General features: G+C 39.0%; 3 protein-coding genes across 4 annotated transcripts; 1 reads left to right on the forward strand and 2 right to left on the reverse strand.

The window, feature by feature from the left end:
• Window positions 1–3,226: 3,226 nt before the first annotated feature.
• LOC125903069 (protein PIGBOS1) lies at window positions 3,227–4,349 on the reverse strand. Its single transcript, XM_049599719.1, has 2 exons — window positions 4,202–4,349; window positions 3,227–3,609 (listed from the first exon to the last, which is right to left on the reverse strand). Exon 2 carries the CDS (start codon window positions 3,559–3,561, stop codon window positions 3,406–3,408), a length of 156 nt encoding a protein of 51 aa, XP_049455676.1. The 5' UTR covers window positions 3,562–3,609; window positions 4,202–4,349; the 3' UTR covers window positions 3,227–3,405.
• A 1,535-nt stretch (window positions 4,350–5,884) lies between these two features.
• On the forward strand, window positions 5,885–10,266 carry pigb (phosphatidylinositol glycan anchor biosynthesis, class B). Its single transcript, XM_049598176.1, has 12 exons — window positions 5,885–6,281; window positions 6,386–6,515; window positions 7,439–7,556; window positions 7,668–7,772; window positions 7,888–8,018; window positions 8,107–8,247; window positions 8,333–8,384; window positions 8,472–8,683; window positions 9,342–9,406; window positions 9,490–9,709; window positions 9,796–9,973; window positions 10,058–10,266. The coding sequence occupies exons 1-12, from the start codon at window positions 6,170–6,172 to the stop codon at window positions 10,169–10,171; spliced, it is 1,578 nt and encodes a 525-aa protein (XP_049454133.1). The 5' UTR covers window positions 5,885–6,169; the 3' UTR covers window positions 10,172–10,266.
• Window positions 10,137–22,303, reverse strand: ccpg1 (cell cycle progression 1). 2 transcript variants are annotated; one of them, XM_049598155.1, is made up of 11 exons: window positions 22,218–22,303; window positions 20,084–20,173; window positions 19,067–19,184; window positions 18,254–18,339; window positions 17,973–18,162; window positions 17,715–17,816; window positions 15,951–16,298; window positions 15,278–15,390; window positions 14,615–14,740; window positions 12,433–13,733; window positions 10,137–11,054 (listed from the first exon to the last, which is right to left on the reverse strand). In XM_049598155.1, the coding sequence occupies exons 2-11, from the start codon at window positions 20,141–20,143 to the stop codon at window positions 10,865–10,867; spliced, it is 2,634 nt and encodes an 877-aa protein (XP_049454112.1). In that variant the 5' UTR covers window positions 20,144–20,173; window positions 22,218–22,303; the 3' UTR covers window positions 10,137–10,864. The 2 variants fall into 2 exon arrangements, with proteins under 2 accessions (XP_049454112.1, XP_049454120.1); XM_049598163.1 differs by lacking the exon at window positions 17,715–17,816.
• Window positions 22,304–23,394: the final 1,091 nt, after the last annotated feature.

Below are 23,394 nucleotides of genomic sequence, written 5' to 3' on the forward strand. Positions count from 1 at the left end.
ACCCGACAGCTCGTTATCACCAGCATTGGCGAATTTAGAGACAGTGAGTCCCTGGGCACAGATATGTAAAGGGCCCCACCACCTCTCCTACAGAGGACACACACACACACACACACACACACACACACACACACACACACAGTAAATGTGGTTTCATGCCTCTTTTAGTTGTTATGCATCTTTTGGTGGTTTTGGGTCTCTTAGTGGCCATTTTGTGTCTCCTTGTGGGTTTTCTCTTTTCAGAATCAGCTTTATTCGCCAAGTACATGTGTACATACAAGGAATTTGACTCCGGTAGACTTGCTCTCAATGTACCAGAATTGACATAAGTACTCAAAATTTAGTCAAGATGTGGAATATACAGAAATATACAAAATACAAAAAAATATACAAATATACAATATACAAGGATGCAAGTGTTGTTTGTCCTGCCACTCTGTGACTGTTACTGTACATTCACACCAACAGCGACCAGAGCTTCCAAAATGGCGGAAGTCATTCATTTTCAATGAGAGCCTGGTGAATTAGGCGACCTTGTCATCAGCTGTGTATCTTGGGCGTCCAAAGCAACTGGACCGGTCCAGAGGGGAGTTAAAACTTGTTTAACTTTATGGTAATAAGCTCTGACGCGGTTTGGCAACAACCAATCAGAATGATTCGATGAAGCGGGTCCCAGAGAACAAGCCATGTAACTTTGGTTCCTACAGCACACTTGTTCCGACAATGGATATCAAGAAGTTTATTACTTGCGTTCGCGCCCACTCAGTCCTTTATAACGTGTCACTGCTCGGTTACAGAGACCAAAATAAAAAGAATGAGGCTTGGGACCACGTCGCGGAGGTACTTGGTTGGTCTGGTGAGCTTTAAAGTGTGTAATGTTAGTAATGGAGGAGAGAATTGCAGGCTAATGTTGCGACATAGCATGCAAGTCTTCCTTGCTTGGTTTGACTGAGATGACGCTATCTGTTATCATTGACCAAACATAAATTTTTGTATCCCAACTATGGGCTTTTTGACTGGACAACAGCAAGCAGCAACTACGTTGCTTTCAAGCCAGTAGTCTGCTTTGCGGCTCCTTTAAATTGACAAGCACGATCGAACATTCGAATGATTCACGTGATGAGCGACTAGAGCACCAAAGCTGCCACAAATATTTTTGACAGTCATGCTTCTTGGGCGTCTGCAAGAGACTTTGCCTCTTTGGAAGCTTCTGGTTTGAACATACAGTTAGGAGTTCATCAGAGCGGTCCTGGGGGAAGAAACTGTCTTTGTGATGGGTAGTTTTGGTGAAACGTGCTCTTTAGCGCCTACCAGAGGGGAGGAGTTTAAACAGTTTGTGTCCGGGGTCTACAGTGATGTTTCCTGCCCGTTTCCTGACCCTTGACTGGTACAGGTCCTGGATGGAGGGAAGATCAGTCCCAATAAAGCTCTCTGCACACCTGATTGTCCGTTTCAGTCTGTTCCTGTCCAGTTGGTGGCAGATCCAAACCAGACGGTGATGGATGTGCAGAGAACGGACTGGATTATGGCTATAGTGCATGTACATGTTTTTTATAAACACCGGGAAAAGCCGCTCAAAATAGGCTATAGACCAGCAATACTCAACTTATGGCCCACTGGCCAAATCTGGCTCCCAATATAGTGCTGGGTGGCCCCCCAACTATTTTCTTTTTTCTATATCCTCGTGAGACCCTGTGTCCTCATATGAGGACAGCACATTTTGGGTTTACTGCAGTTTATACTTTACTTTATTAGACCTCTTGTCCTCGTTCGTGGACACTTTTTGTGCCATCTAGTGAAAGTAAGAGCACAACACACCAATCCATGTAATTTTAGGGTTCTGGCTATAAGGGTGACATCTGCAATCCAATTTGACTGTACCTTAGGGAGATGATTGTCTTCACACTGAATACCAAAAATGGCTGTAAGAGGATTTGGATGAATTATTCTTCCAAGTAGTTTTGAAAGGCCTTCAAAAATGGAGAACCAGTAACACAAGAGACCCGAGCAAGATAAAAATGTATTGTTGCAGGTGAACGTCTTCATCTACTACAAGAATCATTAACTGTGGGGTACATCTTTGAGATTCTAGAGAACATATCTGACCATTCAGCATCTGTAAATCGTAAATTCAGATCACTCTGCCACACCTCTCTCAATGCATCAGGAGTTGTTTGTAAAGATGCGAGTTTCAAATACATAACAGATATTATGCCTTTGAGACATGGAGGTTTTGGAAACAGGATATCTAGATGCTGCTTTTCAGGGATTGATGGAAATTACCCTGTATGGTTACTGGCCCAATCTTGAACTCCCCCAACCATTTTCTATTTGACGATGAAAATAAATTGATTCACCCTGGGATTTTTTTTTAATGTTTAATATGTATACAGTGCCAGAGTCAATAAAACAGCATAAAAATAGAGCTTGTTAGTCAGAAAAAGTGTTGGATGAGCATCCCCCAGCATCCCCAACAGAGATTTGGTCTATGCCCAAGTGTCCTCAATTCCTAGAAACACCCCAGTGCGCACCTGACCAGTGCAGGGCTGCTGCGTCTGGTCCCTGGCCTTGTATAATTTTGTAGAAGTGGCTGTGTACACAGTCTTGCAGCAGATGAGTACACCTTTCTGTTTTTGTTTTTCCTTTTTGTCACGTTTCACATCACAGCTGGTTGGAAAATAGGTTAGTAAACAATAGAAAGCAGCATAGAGACCAGTAAAAATGTTACAGGGGTTACTTATTTTATATATTTTTTACTTATTTAGGCTCTTTTAAAAAAGACAGACTGTATTCTGTGGTGGCATGTTATTGCATCTCACGGGTAAACGGGCTTAAGTTAGCGCATTCACCCAGGTGTTGTGTTTCAATCAATGGTGATCAGTGCTGGATCCAATTAATACCTGTGACTACTGCAGAGTCATTTGACCTGGAAGTGAATGCGGAATGTAACCTTTCTGATTAATTTGACAGCACTTTTAGTCATGTTTGATGATACATTTGGACTTGAAGCTATTCTGATTATGCTTGTTTGATTCACAAAGCCAATATGCAGCAAAATGAATTACTTCATTTATTTAATAAAGTACATTCAACAGACAGCATTAAGGGTAGCTGTAAGGCAAAAAGACTTGAGCAATTTCTTCCCTTTGTAAGCTTTGGAAATTAAAACAGATCTATAATGAAACTTTGACACACATCATTTAGAAACAGATGATTATTCAGGAGGTCAAACTGTTAAATACTTTATTTTGTACATTAATAATCACACAAAGAACACAAAAGGCCTGAAAGTATCCATGCTGGTCTTGTGTTTACATCAGCCCCCAGCTGTGACAGTCCAGCAGCCTCTGTCGTAGTTCGCCTGGCTTCCGTCTGCGACGTGTTTCCTGGGAGTGATGAACTATGTCAGTCTGATTCATTCTGTTTCTTTGGCACATCCTGGTTTTGTTCAGACGTGTTCAGCTGAGGCTCAAAAACAGGTCTGTAGATATAAATACCACCAACGACTCCAAGCAGTGTTGCAAAGGCAATCTGTGTGAAGGGAAGTCTTCTTCGAAACATGACTTCTTGTAATAAGGAATCCCACTGTTGTTAAGACACAAGATGATCCTGGAAGAAGAGCAAAATGGTGTCATCTCAAGACTCTTTGTCTGGACATTGTGAATTATTACCCCTTTTTTTTAATCAGCTCTGTTGAATGTTACATGTTCTTGCAAAATTTTAAGCATAACTTCCAGCGTGGATGTTGTTTGCTACCCAGTGTGTACAGTGCAAGCTAACTGCTGTGTTGCTGGGTGTGCTGGGCCAATGTCAGTGCCCTGATAACATATTCAGAGCCACCACTTGGTATTTCTGTATACATTGTGTGAGTGGAGATTGATTTTCATGTAACATCATCCTCAGAGATTCAGATAGTTTAATCAGAATTAACTCGATAGAGCAATTAGACTGCCAAAACATTGTGTTTTATGATAATTTAAACTAGTGCGCAATACAAAAGTGATATTTTCCGTGACATTAAAACTATTGGCACTGAAATTTTTAAGACGTTTTAACGAGTCTTATTTTGAAAAACCCAACCGGGCGGATATCGGACTGAGTGTCTGCTAGCTTGACGGTTTCCTAGCCGTTAGCTAAACACAACTCAAACATGACATATTAGCTGGTTTTGAAGAGATTCTCTGGAACATTAATAACTCACCGATGAAGCGGTTTATTCGATGTGTCTCCAAACACCAAACACAGGCAGGCAGAAAGACACAGACGTGTAAACACAGGATACAACTACAAGGACATGGTGGTGTAATGTGCAGTACAGCAGCTGCCAAGTATTCTTCTTCTACTCTAAAATCCGGACAAACAGGAAAAAGCTTCAGTCCGCCACCTAGCGGAGTGTGTGGTAACCTGCAACGAGCACATTTACCTGAACGACATTAGAAAGACTTGGGTAATTGACTACGGATGAATGATATAAACTAAAATACCAGAGGTAAGTTAAAATGACTACATTTACAAAGTCATCATTATGAAATGCCCGTTTTAAATCCTTTATTTAGTCGTTTTGTAACTTTTGTAAAATATGGACAACTATCTCAATATTCATTCAGTATCACAATTGTGACTTAAGTCAAATACTCTGACCTCAGAATGCTTTAATTCTTACCCAGACAGCCATAATTAATTTATACTGTCTCATGAATAGTGGTAGTTTAAAGTGAATGAAGTGGTGACTTTTTGTATCTACAGTTCTTTTGACAATATACCTATTCATTTTCACTTTTAAACAAGTAGAAGATAGATACATAAAGAAATCCACAGGAGAGAGGAAAAAAGGTAGAGACAAAACCATAGAAAAACACTAACCAAAACTAACCACCCCTTAATCTATGCATAACATCCAATGTGCAAAATGATCATTCGAGAAAATCCCTACAGCATGACGGTAAAGACACCAGGCTCTACATACTTCAGGAGGGGTTCCCAAATTTTGTTCATTTGTTTCATTAATGAGCTGCAACAAAATGTTCTTGCTCACAGCATGGGTAAGAATTCAGTACAATCAAGTTGAAATTATTTATTCTTTTCATTATTTTCATTTCAGTTTCTTTTCTTTTTCAAAGAATAAAATAATCTGAATATAAGACATAAAATAGTCCAAGTTACCTTTAAATGTAGTTCTAGAATATAAAGATGAAATACAAACAAGGTAGTATAAATTTGTGGAGATGGTATTGCAGAAGAATATACTGAATGTAAACAGGAATACAGTAAATGTATATACATGACAAGGAGTAATAAATGTGTTAACAGATTGTAAAACTGGAGTAAAGTAAAGGTAAAGTCATGGATGGATTACTGAATGGACTTAACTGGGACAGGCTCAGGGGCCCAAAGTATCAGGGGCCCCACTGGCATCCACCTGCAAAATCTCACCCAAAGAGACACAAACCAGTAAGGGAATTAAAATAACCACAAAATAACCACCAACAAAACAACTACAAAGAGACGCAAACAACAACAAAGAGGTGGAAAACAGCAGCAAAGCAACACAAACAGATTCCTAACAACTATTAAAGGGGGCAAACAAACTACAAAGACACACGAAATTACCACTGAGACAGACAATTACAACAAAGGGACAGAAAGCAACTACAAAGAGACATAAAATGACAACAAAGAGGCAAAAATCACAGAGAGATGCGTAACAACTACATGTCTGTGCCCAGGACCCGTTGTGTTTATCAATTTATCATTAATTTATTTTTCACTGTGTTAAATGGGCCTTCTTATATATCTAATACAGGCAGAAAATCAACTATATACTTAGTGTTGTAGAGCTTTTACTCTGAAATCGTAAACAACACTCCACCGGAAGTAGGTATGAGTGCGGAAGTGCAGTCAAAACTAGCGAGCACAGTTCAATCTGTGCTAACTGATATTAAAATAAATTAACTGTCATTTAATTTAAAATTTAAAAGTTTGCCAGTGCTGGTTATTTGAACGGAAAGATTGTGCAGGTTGTAGCACGTGACCGAAAACCTTTAGCTCACGTTAATTTCGTATATTTGAAGTTGATGTGTTGAATAGTTGAATCACCTTCAGACTGATCAGACCACAGTTACATCCCAACAGGTGTACTGTGCTGGCAGCAGACAGACAACATGTCCTGATGGAGAACATCCGACCACGTCTGAAATTTGGGAATAAAGTCGAAGATGTGAAACTGAGGAAACGAAGATCCCAACTGTACTCAAAGGAAGATAACAGTCCTCTCAATGACGGTGAGGTCCTTATGTGTGAGATTTAAAATAATGGGGACCAAACAACTGCGATGATGACACTAAATCAGTAACATAATTGATATGAAGTGGTTTTTATTTCCCAGGTGTGCTGAGGACCAGAGTTGCAGTGTTTGCTGTGGTGTTCAGACTGATTAACTGCTTCCTGGTTCAGACCAGCTTTGTCCCTGATGAGTACTGGCAGTGTCTGGAGGTCTCCCATCGTATGGTCTTCAAATATCCTTTGACATACATTATCATCTGCAACTGTGTGACTCAACTACAATGTATTATTATTATTATTATTATTATTATTATTGTTGTTGTTCTTGTTGTTGTTGTTATTATTACAATCATCAGCAACAGACAGTTACAGTTTGGTAAGGTTGCTATAAGGAGAAACTTTATTGTGGGTTAATGTGATTTTTTTCTCAATATTTTATTCTAACTACCGTAAAACGTCAATTAATAGCCAAGAGTATTATTTGATTAAATTACTGAAATCAACAGACCTATATCTGGGACAGGCTTCAATATGGGATAGGCCTTTAATTCTTTACACATAGAACTGTTGCTCAGCAAAATAGGAAATGCAATCAACTTGTTTCATTTAAACCAGTATCAATATTACTTGTTTAAAAATGAGGCTTCAGATGATATATCAGATATGAATCATTCATTTAATCTAGCTCCGACAGACAGAGCATCAGAGAGAGAATGAGTTACAGCACTCGAGGATTACGGCACCTGGCATACGGACAGAACGCCACTTTATCCTGTTAAAACAATGCTTAAAACTAAAATTGATTTTTATGAAAAGCCCTTTTGATTCTTTTGATCTGAGGACCCTTACGGACCAAAGGAATATGAATAATCTAATCTAGGAATGGACACATAATTTGAGGCAGCCAACAGCTGGCTTTTATACATCCAAAGATGTATAAAAAAATGAAATGCTTGACCAGGCCTCTAATTGAAACAGGTGTTTATTTATCAAAATGTGCAGCCACACCGGGTGGGTAAAAGGGACTGGTCATTTAATTTGGGCTAGGCTTTAAACTAAAGTTCTACGGTAATTCTAAATTTCTGATAAATAACAATCAATGGCCATAAAATTGTTACTCTATTATTCTGTGCTGTTCCAACCTTAACAGTGAGACCTATGGGTACCTGACCTGGGAATGGAAGGCAGGAATAAGAGGATTCATCTATCCGCTCTTCTTTGCATTCATATACAAGATATTATACTTCATAAACTACGACTCAGTCTATCTCCTGGCAAGTTTACGTATTTTATATTCAGATAACTTTCATATTGGCACGACTTTGACCACATACATTTCCTATCGTCACTTTGTTTCTCTAATCCTGGTCTCGTTGGTTCTGCAGATATGGCTTCCACGTATAACTCAAGCGCTCCTGGCTGCAGCTGCAGATGTGAAATTCTTCTTCCTCATCCGAACGTTGGAAAGTCGTGACGTTGCAAAATGGACTGTAAGGAGTTTACAGTTCATTCTCCAGACAGGCCTTTATATCCCCAAGGTTTCAAGCTGTCTCAGTTCTCTAGTCACCTAACATACCCGGCTTGTCTTCCTGTTTTGGTCTCCAGTTCTTCTGCCACATGTGCTCGTGGTTCTCGTGGTACTGCTGCACCAGGACTCTGACCAACAGCATGGAGACTACCATCACCTGCCTGGCTCTGTTTTACTTCCCCCTGCCTGGGTCCAAAACACACAGCAGGTCTGCGCTTCTTACGTCTCTCTTTTATGTAATTCATCCTGTCTCTAAAACTACGTTATTCACCGACACACTGTTGATGTTCTTACAGCAAAATATATCTGACCCTGGTGGCCTTGGCTGTCATCGTTCGACCGACAGCCCTGATTGTCTGGTTTCCTCTGCTGCTGTACCATTTCTGGCAGGAAGATAACAAACTGAGGCTCATCACTCATTACGTCATTCCCATAGGGTTTGTACTCTTATCTCATGTCAACTGAATCAGTGTTTCATCCTTGTGTCTTTATTGTGTCATCTTTTGTTCTCCTCTTTTGCAGAGCTTTGGCTGTTGTGATTTCAACAGTGATCGACTGTATGTTTTATGAAAAGGTAAAACATAAAATCCAAGTGATCATTAGATTAAAATAAGAGCTGCTTGTGAAGTCAAATGCAACACACACTGTCTCTGTTTCTCAGTGGACCATGGTGCAATTCAACTTCCTGAAGTTTAACGTCCTCCACAGTGTGGCCGATTTCTATGGCTCCCACCCCTGGCACTGGTACTTCACTCAAGGGTTTCCTGTTGTGATTGGCCCTCATCTTCCGCTCTTTCTTCATGGGTGCAGCATCGCCTTCAAAAGATACAAAATTCTGTTGGCCGCAGTCGTCTGGACGATCGCGGTGTACAGGTAAAATGTCTGCGTTCACATTCATGTGCCCTTATTTATCAAACTGCAAAGAAGAGTTACTCACTTGTTATTACAGTACAGTGTTGAAGTAACATTTAAGAGCTACTGTCAAGTGATCACATGATTAATCACATCAATTTAAAGGAAAAGGATTCACCACACAGGTGCCATTTTTCATTATTTCAAAAGAAATTCTCACATTTTCTCAGTGAGATGTTGGTGTGCCAAAGCATTTATGTTTCTTTAGTTGATTTTTATCATGTGAATTTTTTAAAAAAATATCTCCAGTGGCAATAAATGTCTGAAATAAACATCCTAATAGGAATAAGATAATGGATGGTAAATGGTCTTACATTGTATCAAATATGAATCTGCAGATAACTGCTTAGAAGAAAGCAGTATATGATGATGATGATGATGATAATAATAATGATAAGAAGAATTTATTTATAATTTATTAAATAATATATAGGTGATATAATTGATTTATTAAATTAATAATAATAGTTACTATTATTTTCATATTACCACAAAGTGTTTTCCAGATTAAAAGATTGACAGACTAATAATAATTAAAGGTCCAGTGTGTAAGATTCAGTGGCATCTAGTGGTGCGCTGCTCAACACACAAACTGACATGTTTAAATCCTTCCCTTCAGCTTACTTCCTCACAAGGAGTTCAGATTCATCTACCCTGTGCTGCCTTTCTGTATGATCTTTTGTGGTAAGTTGTCACTTTGTCATCTAAGGTGTCTGTGCCGTGTCACACACAGACAGATGTGTGTTTTAATACTTATCCTACTACAGGGATGTCGTTGGCTAATTTGAAAGCTTGGCGACGAACTGCTGCATTCCTCCTGTTAGTGAGCAACCTGGGCGGAGCTCTGTACACCGGTCTGATCCACCAGCGTGGCACTCTGGATGTCATGAGCCACCTCCAGACACTGTGTAACGTCAGCAGCGTCTCCACCACTCCACCGCCAGATGTCCTGTTCCTCATGCCCTGCCACTCAACACCTTTTTACAGGTATCAACAACTCTGATTTAGTCTTTTTATTTCGATGCTCTGGTCTTGAATTTTCAAAATATTCTGAGTGTACTCTCTCTTTGTAGCCATGTCCACTGCCCAGTGAAGATGAGGTTTCTCGAGTGTCCCCCAGATCTTGGGGAGGAGGGTTACGTCGATGAGGCGGACAGGTTCTACAACGACCCTCTTCACTGGCTCAGGACTTCATTTCCATACAAATCTTCTCTACCGACCCATCTGGTTTTGTTTGACGTTTTGGAGAAGGTACTATTTTCACAAATAATATTTCTCCATGTTTTCAACAAAATATACGTGTGATATATTTGTGTGTGTGTTTTGTTGTTGTAGGACATCTCTGTGTTTTTGGATGGGAACAACTTCGTGAGGACAGCAGAGATATTTCACACTCATGTCCCCGAGGGAAGAGTTGGAGGAAGCATCTTTATTTATGAAAGGCACTGACAAACACTGGAACAATGGCAACTTTTTTTTTTTTTTTTTTACCTTAAATGAGTGTCACATGGTGTTGCTGCTGAAATAAATATTTTAAACTCAAATGTTATTTTGAAATATCAATTGTCAGACATGTGAAATGTGTAACACCAAATTATTAGAATTATTTTCAGATTGTGTGACAGTATTTTTCCAGTCATTTTTTTTCCACAACATGTAAATAAAACAAATAAATCTGCCAGGTCCAGTTCAGAAAAGCTTGAGGTGGAATGTTAGAAATCTCAACTCCAAAAGCAAACTACAACCTCATCACACAAACCTGTCTTTGTAGCAGCAAATTAAAACACTACATGGCTCTACACAGAAACATCCAAAAATGTGGCATGTCTTTTTCTTTTCGTTTAAATAAACATTTTTGATTGTGTGTATTTTTAAACATAAGTGCTGTGGTTGAAGATCAGTGGTGTTTCAGCTAGAACTGAAAATTAACTCAGACATCTCATGTTACACTAGATATGCCACATCTTTCACTCAAACGGAACAATTATTTCACTAAACACAAAACAACTCGAAGACCTTCAGTAGCATTAAAAAGTTAACATTGTGCAAACTTACAAAAAAAAAAAAAAAGAGGAAACTCTGCATCTGAATAAAACCCAAAATAGAATTGGCAACTATGATATTAAACCAGCTGAGATGATTTCAGTATTTGGGATCAAACGGCATCGGGCCCAGTTCTATTTTGACATCAGCCATGTGTCTGTCTGCGTTTCTCCCTGATCGGCTCCACTTGCGTTCACTGTGCTGACGAGATCGGGCTCTCTGCTGCTTTCGTTGATGATGCTTCGCCCTTGACTCCTTTGAGTCTGTGTCGGGTCTTTCAAACGGCCCGCTGTGTGGGTCAAACACAAAACACATGGCATGATTATTAGTTTACACTGATAAATATGTAAAAGGTGCAGCACGGTAATAGAAGAAAGCAGAGGCTGTATTCACAAAACCACTAAGTTTCCACTAAATGACCCAGTTAGGAGAAGCATATGAAATAAGGGAAATATCAGCATGGATTTAAAGATAAGTTTTTAGTCTAAAAAGTAACTAAAAATATCTTCTAAGTTGGCAAGAAGTTAGAAAAGAATCGACAATGCCCATATTTCTTGGTCTTGTCCTTCTATTCAGTCTTTCTGGAAGGAAGTAGCAACAATTATTTAAAAAACTTTGGGTTTTAGTGTTTGTACAGCGTTCACGTCCCTTTATCTTGAGCACATCCCTGACGGACTAAATAAAGATGATACTAACTTACCTAGTAAAGCTGTGGTTCCCAACTGCTGGGTCCAAAAGTAAGTCACAAGTCCATTCTGAATGGACCGCAAGTGACTAACCAACATGTCAAGTGTGTAAAAAACATGCTTTATTATTTTATTAGAGTACAGTGAATTTCCAGTAAGGAGCTTTTATTTTGAAGTGCCACTTCCTGCTGTAGCGTGAGTGACTAACAGACAACTACTTAACAGAGACGGCAAACTCGCTCAACATGATGCATCTAATGGGGAAACTCATTAATTAGGAGAAATGTTAGGGAAAATATGAATTTCAATAAAAGAAACCTGTATTATTATTTATTATTGAGAACTTTTTTTCTTTATATGCTGAAGTGTTTGTCGCATTTTTGCATGTTCAGCCGACCACTGACTAAAACACTCATAATTTAGCTATCACTGGAGTTTATAATTTGAAGTGTACCTTTTCAACACAGTCTGTTTTCTCTCAGTCTCAGATTAATGCTGTGTTCACATGGAATCAAGGAGACAGCAGATTGCAAACCGGGTATCATTTTATTAGAGGGGAGCAGGACGGTAAAATGAGGTGATACTGCCAGATAATACTGGCAATGTTAGCAGTAGATGGTACTGCTGCTCAGAGTTAAAATATTTTAACTTTATTTGTCCTCTGAGATGGAATTAACCAGATGTTACGTAGCTCCTTCACACGAGGGCGATCTCAACAATTTTTGGAAATAGCTGGAAACATAACAAAATAATGAAAACAACTTTATTTAATTTGCTTTATTCGTCGTAAACAATACACCATCACCACTGCAACATATCATTCATTCTATCAGAACGTTTGTTTATCTCGTACCGTCCACTGCCCAGGAGATGGGCCTGGTTCCAGGTGAACACAGCAGTCTAGTCATTAAGTCTTTATTTTTTTACACAGTAAAAAAACCTCTTAGCATCATTTAGATAGACTCCTACTTTATAACTTACTTTGGGCCGTAGCTTTTTCTGTAAGCCTCTCCAAAGAAGTGCCGATAGACGAAGTCATCAAGATCTCTGAACACGTCATCATCAAGGCCGCGCATGTCAGTCAGATAGTTCTCCACGCCACTGACAAAGTCTGTGAACAGCATCTGGTCATGGATAAACACTCCGTTGTGGAAGAAATTGTTGATGAACTTCTCCAGCTCTTTCCAGTGGTGGAAATGGTCGACTTCTTGATGCAGGTAGCTCTGCAGCAGCTGGTAAAATTCGTCTGCTCTGATTGGCTCCATGGCTTTGTTGAAGAGACTCATGGACTCCTGGTAGGCGCAGTCGAAAACGCCAGAGCATCCTTTCAAGTTAGCCTTGTGGGCGTCTTGACCTCGATCGTCGTGAACTTTATTTCCTGATTTTCGAGTGTTGTGGTTGCCCTGCAAGGACTCTTCAAATTTGCGCTGGTGTCTGTGATGAGTCTTGTGGGATCTGTGCTGCCACGACTCTTTTGTGTTCTTCTCATCACGTCTCTTATCGTAAAAGCCTCTGGCTTTGTTGATGAAGGTTGAAGCTGAATCCTTGAAGTGTCGGAAAGTTAATTTGACAGAATCTGAAAACTTCCTCAGGTTCTCCTTCACAGCTTCCTTTGCTTTCTTTATCTGCTCTTTGTGGTGATGGACAAACTCTTTGGTGGAGTTCTTCACGGCATCAAATGTCTCTTTCACTTTACCTGCCATGCCCTCTTTTGGTCTTTTCACTTTGGACGATGTGTCTCCTTTAGCTCTGTCCTCTTTGGTTTCCACATACAGTCTCTCCCACAGATCCGAGCGCTGCTGCTCAAAGCTCAGTCTCTTCTCCAGCTCCGCCAGACGTGACTGGAGCTCTCCTGCCTCTGAACCAGCCTCCTTTCCAGCTCTGGGGATTTGACTTCTCAGCTCATTTAACTGCCTCCTCAGCTCATCTGTAACTGTTCTCTCCTTGTTGAGCCTCTTCCTCAGTGTCTGTGCTTCAGCCATCATGTCTTCCTGCTGGCTGTGGTAGCTTTGGCTCAGCTGTTTCTCTTCCTCCAGCTGGTCTTTCAGCCTCTGGTTTTCTGATAGCAACAAGTCAGCACCAACTCCCATCGCCTCCCGATCTCTAATCTTAGAGCGCAGGTTTCTCAGCTCCTCCTGTAAGGTGGAAAGGGACTTCTCTTCACGTTGTAGGGAGGTTTTCAGCAGCTGGTTCTCAGTGGTCAACTTCTGCTGCTGAGACATGATGTTAGTCCTCTCCTCAGCCTTCTGTTTCAGCAACGTTTCCAGGTCATCCCTCTGAGCCTTCATGGAAAAGACGGAACAAAAGAGGCAAAGTTATTGCTTTTAAAGTGGTGTTTACACAAGTAATCATTGAATTGAAGGATTTTTCAGCATTTGAGCAGTAAAACAAAATACAGGATGAGAAATTAATTTTCTTTTCTTCAGTTTTTTTTTTTTAAAAAACTGTAACTATAAAATGAAAGGATGTTTTGCTGCCTCTCGCAGCAGCTGTAGTTTGAGGAAAAAATAACCTAATTCACTGGGCCGACTGCCAGTGACTTTTAAGGTGAAACGTTAACTTGTAATGTTACTCAGTGTATGAGCTGACGACGTGAGTCCATCAGCACACCTTAAATTTAAGTATGACAACTCTGACCATTGATTTAGTTTTTATTGTCTCTCTTGGATGACAGATACTTTTAGTGGATCTTCAAGCGTTTAAAAATATATACTAATTTCTATGGGATTATGTGAACTGCATATGTTCTAATCCTCCCTTGGAAAAAAAAAGCCTTGAGGAGCGTTGTTCCTGTGGGCTAAAACAACACTAACCCCCTGCGCTTCCCTTTGAAGGACTCAATGCACAAACCTGCTGTTTCTAAATATCCCATGGAGAGAGACTCCTACTGCAGCCTGTTATATTTTGTTCTGAAAATCTCGGCGTGTAGCCTCGTTCTGTGGACAATAAACAAGGTGCAGACTTCCATCTGTGTCACTGGTGAAGAGCCAGGAATTACAGTGAGTGCTGGATGGAGTCGTGAGTGACAACAACCCCGCCCACATTTAAGAGTACTGCAGTTTGCAGTGGAAACACTAGGGACTAAGTGCAATGTCAGAAGGGTTACTTTTGTTTCCAAAGGTACCATACCAAAAGGGTTTAGTGGAAACGGGGCTCAAGTTACCTGAATGTGTGCCCGTTTGATGTTGAGCTCCTGGTTCTCTTTCTTCATCTTCTCAATCACCTCTGTGAGCAGGGAAATAACTTTTTGCTCATCCAGGTCATCCAAGGCAAAGTCGCCCTTCTGGACCTGAGAGAGAAAAGGCAGAAACAAAATGTGGTTCATTAGAATCTTTATTACACCTATTACACTCCTGTCAGGTGCACTGCAATGAAATAAAAGAGCCCTGCATAAAATACTACTGTACCTTGAGAATTGTGCTTTAGTTCTTTATGTGTTGATTCAATGCAGTGGCAGATTTTAAGGCTTTGTGGTGACTGCACTATATAAAGTTAATTCTACATATTCTGTCCACTTGACTAACATAAGCAGACAGATAATCCAATGCAACACTATAAACTACAGTGTCAAGAATGACCAGAGTTGAACCATCACTTCTATGACAGTTTCAAATAAAAATTAAACATAAAAATATTATTGATTTATTATGGGACTGTTGCATTAGAATGCACATATTTAACAATAAATACAAAAATAAGTATTATGCATGAAAGAGGTCACAAAAGCATGGCACAGAATGAGTTAATGAGTGTTGTTATGTACATTCTTGAGCTTGAGCTCAATAAGCTTGTTGTTTCTTAAGTTGTGACCTGTGTTGTCACTGACCTGTTTAGCAAAAGGTTGTTCTCTAACATGTCGCTGAATCAGATCCCTCACAACATCCAGTTCATTCACCCTGACTTTATCCGTTTTCTGTCTTTCCTGAATCTGGACAGTACCTGTAACACAAACAAACTTACTTATTACACGCAACACTAGAGAGGCATTGTTGGGACAAGTGTACATGTGATAAAGCAGCAGTCTACAGTGAGGAACAAAAAGTAGGACAGGTATATAATCTACAAACAGTTAAGAGTTCACAAACACTGTAGTTCAACCCAAGATAAGAACCGCTCTCTTGCACTGAGTCTTGCAAACAAACTAAGGAGATGTGTAAAAGAAACTCAGACACAAAGTACATTTCTAATGACACAGCGTGAGACAGATTAAGAGGTAGTCAGTGCAATACTTAAACAAATCACTTTCAAATATCTCTAACAGTGAGCTGCTCCAGTACAGAAAAAAGCAAGCACATCAGCACATCTGAAAGACAGAGAGGCCACGAACAAAACTCAGACTTAAATCTTTTTTAAAACCAGCTATATTACGTGATATTTTACATATGAATGTGCTGTACTGTTATAAAATATGTACATTAATTACAGCTAACTGGAAAGTGTATTTTCTGCATTTTCAATAACGTCAGTAAAATCTTCCCGTCGTGCAGTGAACTTCTCACCATAGAAGTGGCCAAAGCCCATACTGATGGCAATGACGAGGGCAATCAGGATACACCTGTTGAGGATGCTGCTGCTGCCCTGGCCTTGCATTCGGACGTCCAGACTTTTAACTTCTGCCTCCTTCTGCTCCTGCCTCTCCTTTTTGGCCTCTTCATCCTCCTCGTCATCACTATGGCCAGACTCCTGCACCTCCTCCTCTTCCTCCTCCTCCTCCTCCTCAGGCTCTGTCACGACGCTTGCGGTATTCCTTCTCAACCTTCGTCTTCGAACAACAGTGCTGGGGCTACGTCCTGCCTCATCCTCACTGCTGCTTGAGTTTGTCACTGCAGGCTGCTGCACTGGAAAGACTGCAGTAAAAATACACAAAATAATGGCTGCAGTGATTATATGGGAAAAATTAACAACAAAAAAGGTACAAAAATAACAAGCTCAGAAAGCATGTGTGAGGTTAATCATTCAGCTAATAAATACTGTAGATTAAGATCAACTGATTCACAAACGCTGAACAACACTGTCAAAAATTCTTGATCCATTTTTGTGTTTGAGATCTTTTAATGCCACTAAAAATGAAATTTGAGACCCCCTTTTTTTAAAGATATTTTCTGGGGCATTTTGGCCTTTAATTGATAGGACAGACAAGCGTGAAGAGGGGGGAGAGAGAAGGAGTGACATGCAGCAAAGGGTCACAGGCTAGAGTCGAAACCGGGCCGCTGCGGCAACAGCCTTGTACATGGGGCGCCTGCTCTATCCACTAAGTCACCAACGCCCCGAAATTTGAGACCAATTTTACAGTAACCACTGTTGATAATGGTCAAATTAAGTTAAGTCAATTTAGGTCAAGTTAAAAAAAACTTGAGAGAAGATAATCTACTTCAAACATGGAAAAAAAATCAGGTTTAAATTGAAAAAAGCTTTTTTCATTTGATTGGTTGTGGTAAATATATATCAGTGTTGTTGTTGTTGTTGTTGTTATCCTGATCTGCATGACATTATTGTAAGAGACATTCAGAAAATTATTTAAAATAATAAATGTTACCAATTATACTGAGATTTCAGGAGAAAAAAATATTAATAAAATCATACTTCCCACAGCCTATCATTTTTAAGACTTTTGAACAACTGCTTAATGACATCTTAATATCAATTATCGCCTTATTTTTAGATAACTGAGTTCAATGCCTTTTAAGAATTTTTAGGATCTGTGGGAACCCTGATTAAAATAATAGCTCAACATTTTCAGTTCAAAACACTTGTCTTTTATGTCTGAGAGTGAAATCAATCTTCTCGTAGCATACTTCTCAAAATGTCAGACCATCCCTTTAAGCAGGGGACAGCTTAAACAAAATGTATAAATACTAATGTAAAACACAAGTGCTGGAATTTCTGGCTAATGTGTTGTTGCTTGTTACCTCTGTTCATCAAAAAGACAAAACGCAAAACTTCACACCTTAAATTTGCTCATGCTCACACACACTAAACAAAGAAGTCATAGTGTATGGCTGTTCACCATTCTTTGACTGACTGGTTATCACACTGTTTTAAATATCACTCCATTATAATATTAATTACACGTCTATTCTAAGGTAGCCAGACGTACACATGCACACGTGGAAAAACCGTGAAGGACACCATGTTGTGTTTGATCATGCTTTTTAAAAGAAGCTCAGAATGTGTTCCTCTCAGCAACTGATCAGGATTAGTTCTGTGCACTGTTGAGCAAGCCTAGCATCACACTAGATTCACTCCAGTTTCAATCAGGACACCTGGTAAAGAGCGTCCTCCAGTGAGCTGACTTCTCAGATGGTAGCCTAAGTTCACGAGACTCTGTGGAAGGTTCCAGTGACTCAACCTCAAACCTGCTTTGGCTACATGGAAAAACAGGCAGAGGAAGAAAGTTTTTGTGCCGATGTGTCTTATATCTCTTTGTTGACTCTATGATTGCTGTGAAATGAAATCAGCTGGCTTAAAAAAAAACATTAAGGTGGTTCAGTGTGTCGGAGTGTGTGGTGCTGCAGCCGTACCTGTCTCTGCAGCAGTGAAGGCGTACTGGCTGCTGCAGGAGGTGCCCATGTAGAACTCCTCGCTGGCTGCTGCCTCCTCCTCCACCTCAACGTGCTCATCCTCCTTCAAGTCTCCAAGGGTCACAATGTCCGAGTGATCGCTGGAGGACAGCAGAGTCACATGCTGTTTCCCTGTGGTGTCATCTACAGCCTGAAGAAGACACGGTTTATTGAAGATGGAAGACAGAGGGGGCAAAGTCTGGATTATATGACCCTGCAGGTTATTTCTGTGGTCTTCTCACCTCTGTGGCACACAGTGTCTCATCTATGGTTTGCTCTTCCACAGTTTCATTAAGGGACTCAGCAACTTTTTCTTCAACACACTGAGCTGAAATCATAGTAACAAATACACATCAAGATAAATGTGTAAAATATGATTGTTATGATTATAAGATATACTAAATCATGCAGCAAAAAAATGTTATAGCAATGACAGTCATATTTAAAACTGCATCAAGTATTTTCATTATTGATAAATCTGTTAAGTACTTTCTTGATTAATTAGTTGGTCTATAAAATGTGAATAAATAAAGAAAAAATAGCCATCACAATTTCCAAAAGTCCAAGTTGACATATTCAAATTGCCTCTTTTGTTCAAACAACAGTCTAAAACCAGTAATATGTTATTAAATTCAATACAAGACAAAGCCAGCAGAACATTTGACTTAAATTAATCAGTTAACAACGCAATAGTTGCAGATACATTTTCTGCAAATTAACATATTAATTGACTGACTAATTGTTTCAGCTGTAATCATAATTTACATTTCTTTTCAAAGCACATGTTTTTAAAGGATAAGCAGGTAAACAACTCATAAAACAAGGTACAAAATGTAAACAAGAGTATATCATTAGAAGTACACATCATTTGAAAAGGCTAACTGATAAAATGTTTTGGTTTTAATGAGTTAAACTACACTGTGACTTTCAAATGTCTTACAAAGTCAATTTACATTTATTCTTATAATGTCAACATCATTAACAGTTAATATCATTGATAAGTTAGGTATTGTTAAACTCAGATAGGAAAAGCTATATAAAATGAGAATTTTTACCGTTAGATGCAGAAGCCTGTGGTTCCTGCGGCTCTGTTTCCTCCACTGGAGGGCGCTCTAACAGCTCGGCTCCATATTCCACTGCAGCCTCCGATCCCAACGTCTCAATGTCTGAACCCTGTTAACACAATAATCTGACATTAAAACTGGTAGGCACTGATTTATTACAGGTAGAAACATATTTACAACTATCACAGAACAAAGACCAGTTGACGGGCAAAATGTGAATTTCAGAGTAATTCATCAGTGTTTCAGCAGTATAAACAAAAAAGGTAAGATCCTCTGTTCTCACACCTGGTAACAATTTTTCAAATGTCTGTACAGCAGAAGAAAAAAGTCTAAAACCCAAACCACAACGTCATCCAGAAATGGAATCTCAGTAGCTAAAAAAAAGGTATATTAAAAAAGATCTCATAAAAAGGAAAAATTGCAACTGCAACAAATTATACGCAAAAATAGTCTTGATTGCACAACCTCAGCTTGTTTTGTGTCCAAAAATACTCTTTTATTACTAAACCTCCAGCTTAGATTTTAGTAATTAAAGAGTATTTTTTGCATACAAGTTGCTGCATTTCATCATCTGGAATTCCTGATTTTAGCCTTTAATAGGACTTCTTCTTAATGTGGCTCGTATATTTCCAGTTTGTGCTGTCACATCAGTGTACTATGTCTAAAAATATTTGATTACAATCAAATGAACAGTGTAGCATAAAAACTCTATAAATGTTGTCACAACAATTTCAGAAATGAGTTGAGAACAAAACTGCCGACATATTCAACATGAACACATCAACAACTTAATAAAAGTTGTGATCAACTTGTCTGTTTGAAATGCTGTGATTTGGTAATCACATATTAATTTTCCTTCAAATACATTAATCATAATTTGATTATTTTTTTTTACATTTTAAATGTCAATAAACCTGTATCTCATCTCTACCACCCTAAAACGTCAGCAACCATACAACAGCAAATGAAAATAGCAGGGATTTATACTTTATAATATATAATTTATACCTCATTACTGATAATGGTCCAGCCACAGGACGACTCTGCATCACTTGACGTCTCTGACATTTCTGTCAGCAGTCAGCAATAAACAGGGATCTAGAGGAGATAAGTACATTAAACACTGGAGATAACATGTAACAGTGAAAAAGATAAGGTAGGCCAGTGTGTCACATGCTGAAAAAATGTGTCATGAATCTTCAGTTTAAACAGTCTGAAATTAGATTATGATTATAAATAATCAAAAGGTGAAATACAAAAATAAACATCAAAGTGTGTTTCACAAATAAACCTGTATTGGAGTGTGTCAAAAATGTTAAATAAATGCTATAAAGCTATTTTAAAGCAGGAACCTGATAAAAGCATCTGCTGCTAATTAACTGTGTTGATTTGATGAAAAATGACACCAACAACAAATAATGATAGTAACACCTAATTCTCAATCACAGGGTTGGAAATTAGCAGCAGCCACCAGCCAAATACTGGTACAATATGCAAGTGGCTGCTAGATTGTCTTCACTCACCAGGCAAAAAACCCCACAAGGGTAATCTATTGAGTGGTTGTTAGATTTAGGAAGCCACCTACCACAGCAGCAGGTGGACAAAAAGTTCATTTCAAACCCTGGGTGTACACCAACAGACAGTTGGTGACTTATCTAATTATCAAGAGCACCTGATCCCAAACAGCCTGTAGCGTTTTCATTATGTGGAGTACTGGAAAGTACCCTTCACTGGAGATAACTTTTAGTTTCATCTTGTAATTCTCTATCTATTGATTTTTAAAGAGAAACTGAACAAATACTACAAAAACAAAACAGACACCACATTAATATTTACGATTAAAATTGGGGGTAAAATTAAAAAATAGATCAAAATACAAACAAAAGGTCAAAGTTTTGAGACACACACTATCCATTTGATCCAGTTCTCAATGAATGTATCCTTCTGGGTTCTCAGTAGGGCCGCATCCAACAACTATTTTCATTGTTGATTAAAATGTCACTTATTTTCAGTATTAATCGATTAGTTGTTTGGTCTATTAAAATGTCAGAAAATGGTGCAAAAATGTCAATCAGCATTTTCCAAAGCCTGAGATGACTTCTTCAAATGTTTTTTTTGTCCACAACCCAAATACATTAAGTTTAATGTCATAAAGGAGCAAAGAAACCATAAAATGATCATATTTAGTAAGCTGTTATCAGATAAATTTTACTTAAAAAAAAATACTGACTATTAAATTACCAAATTAGTTGGCGATACATTTAATAGTTGACAACTAATCAATCAATTGTTGCAGCTTTACCTCTCACATTAAAAGACATTCTCTCCATTACATACATATTGTGTACAAAGTCTATTATTCATTAACATGAGGTATGTCTTTTTCCCGCCATTGCTCGGATAGGGATTACTTCCAGGCCATTACTACTATTCCCAACAAATATTTATCTTTCATCCTCCATTCAAGCTGCTCCAGTCTTAACAGCTTGCACCAGCTCAAGACTAGAGATGATTTGGGTTAAAAAGACAGTTTCCAGGACGTCACCAAGTTTAGTCTAATGAAGCCCCAGAGAGACAACAACAAATATATGAAAGTGATTTGCATCTTTGTTCCCGCAGGATCTCAAATAGTCTGTCTGCTTTGAATACATGTATTCCGGGTAAGAGTACAGAAATAAAGAAAGCCATTCAACCTTAGTTTTGTTTTTGAAGGGCCGCCAATGTATAGAGACACTTCACTTACATTGACTAGGGGTCACATCGGATTGTTATGGAATAAGATGTTATGACGAAACAGCAGCCTCTGTGGGCGACAGACCACACTAGCAGCTAACAGATGATGCCAGCTCTTGCGGCCTGACGATGAAAACAGCCAATGTTTCCCACAACAACGGAGATAGCAGCGGTTTACACTGCAGCCATTAACTGTAGCTAGCATTAGCTTCACCTGCTAGCATCAAACAATGACGTTTAATAGTTGACTCGCTGCTAGTTAACTAACTTAATAGGCTAGTTATTAACGTCACCTCTCTGAGCATCGTCGTAACATATAATTAGCGCCGTACCGACAACGTAATTTAGCTTTAGCAGCCTTTTAATATCGCTAGCTTCTTAATAAAATACAAAAAACGACTTAACTCACCGGTGTTTTGAGCCCAACGACGAGGCAGCTGTTTACAGTGAGCTCCAGAGTTATTGGAGTGCGCCCCAGCCCCTGGTTATCTGTTAACAACAGTGCAAAGCCGACTGGAGACGGGAAATGTAGTTCTAAATTGGAATGGCTGAAACCGCAGAGCAACCGCTTCACCAAACCCTTGGAACTACATTTCCCATAGGTCAACGCGGTGGTCAAACAAGCTCAACGAGGGTGGAAACAAATCTTGCGGCTCCGAAACAACATCAACAAGGAAGCGTGACAAAGCAGTCTGTCAGTATAAATTATCAAGACGAAAAGACAAGGAAACGAAGACATGAATGTATTTTAACTGTGTTGAAGCTTTAGCAGAAGTTTTTAAAACTAATTTCGCTAATGTTAAAAAGTTTTGCTGTCCCTCAGAGAGCACGTGTTCGCCGTTGTTATGGGCTGTGGCGCGTGTCTCTTGGCTCCCAGCCAATAGAATACTTGGTTGACGAAAAGTTGCGCGACTGGTAGGTTGTGTTCAGTCACTATAAATACCGCTTGTACTGTGACTGTGGAGACTCACCTATCACCAAAACACCCGTGTAATAACATGTCCTTAAGTCTGAAGCAAGAATTAACCAACACTGCGAAATACTGACATTACAACACACACACACACACACACACACACACACACACACACAATAGAAGTGCAAACATTGTGTTAAAACGAAGCTTCCAAGCTCAATGGAAATAACCCTATAAAATTATAAATAATTTTATATTATACATGAAGAATTATTTATTTAGTCTTTGTTTGTTATGTAATTACTGAAAGATATCAGCAACCCTTTGACCTGCTGTTAAATACCATACCAGGAGAGGTCACTGTTGTCAAAGATAAAATGTGTTATCTGTCCTTTTGTGTACATACTTCGGTCATTATATTACATAAAAGCAAAATGAGTGTAAGCTTATATGCATGCACCAATAAGGGAAATTTAATTTTAGACGGATTAACGCACAGGGAAGTGATGAAGACTGTGTGTAATACTGTATATAACAAAATCTTCAGCACCAGTGTCACTTACTGTTGTGGATAATGATAAAATAAGACTTACTTGTATCAGTATGCAAATGTGTAGCCTATATAACATACTTAGAAATGCAAATGTGGATGTAAATTAAAACTTTCCTT

Source organism: Epinephelus fuscoguttatus, linkage group LG2, assembly GCF_011397635.1.
Source record: "Epinephelus fuscoguttatus linkage group LG2, E.fuscoguttatus.final_Chr_v1".
In the NCBI taxonomy this organism is placed as follows: Eukaryota; Metazoa; Chordata; class Actinopteri; order Perciformes; family Serranidae; genus Epinephelus; species Epinephelus fuscoguttatus.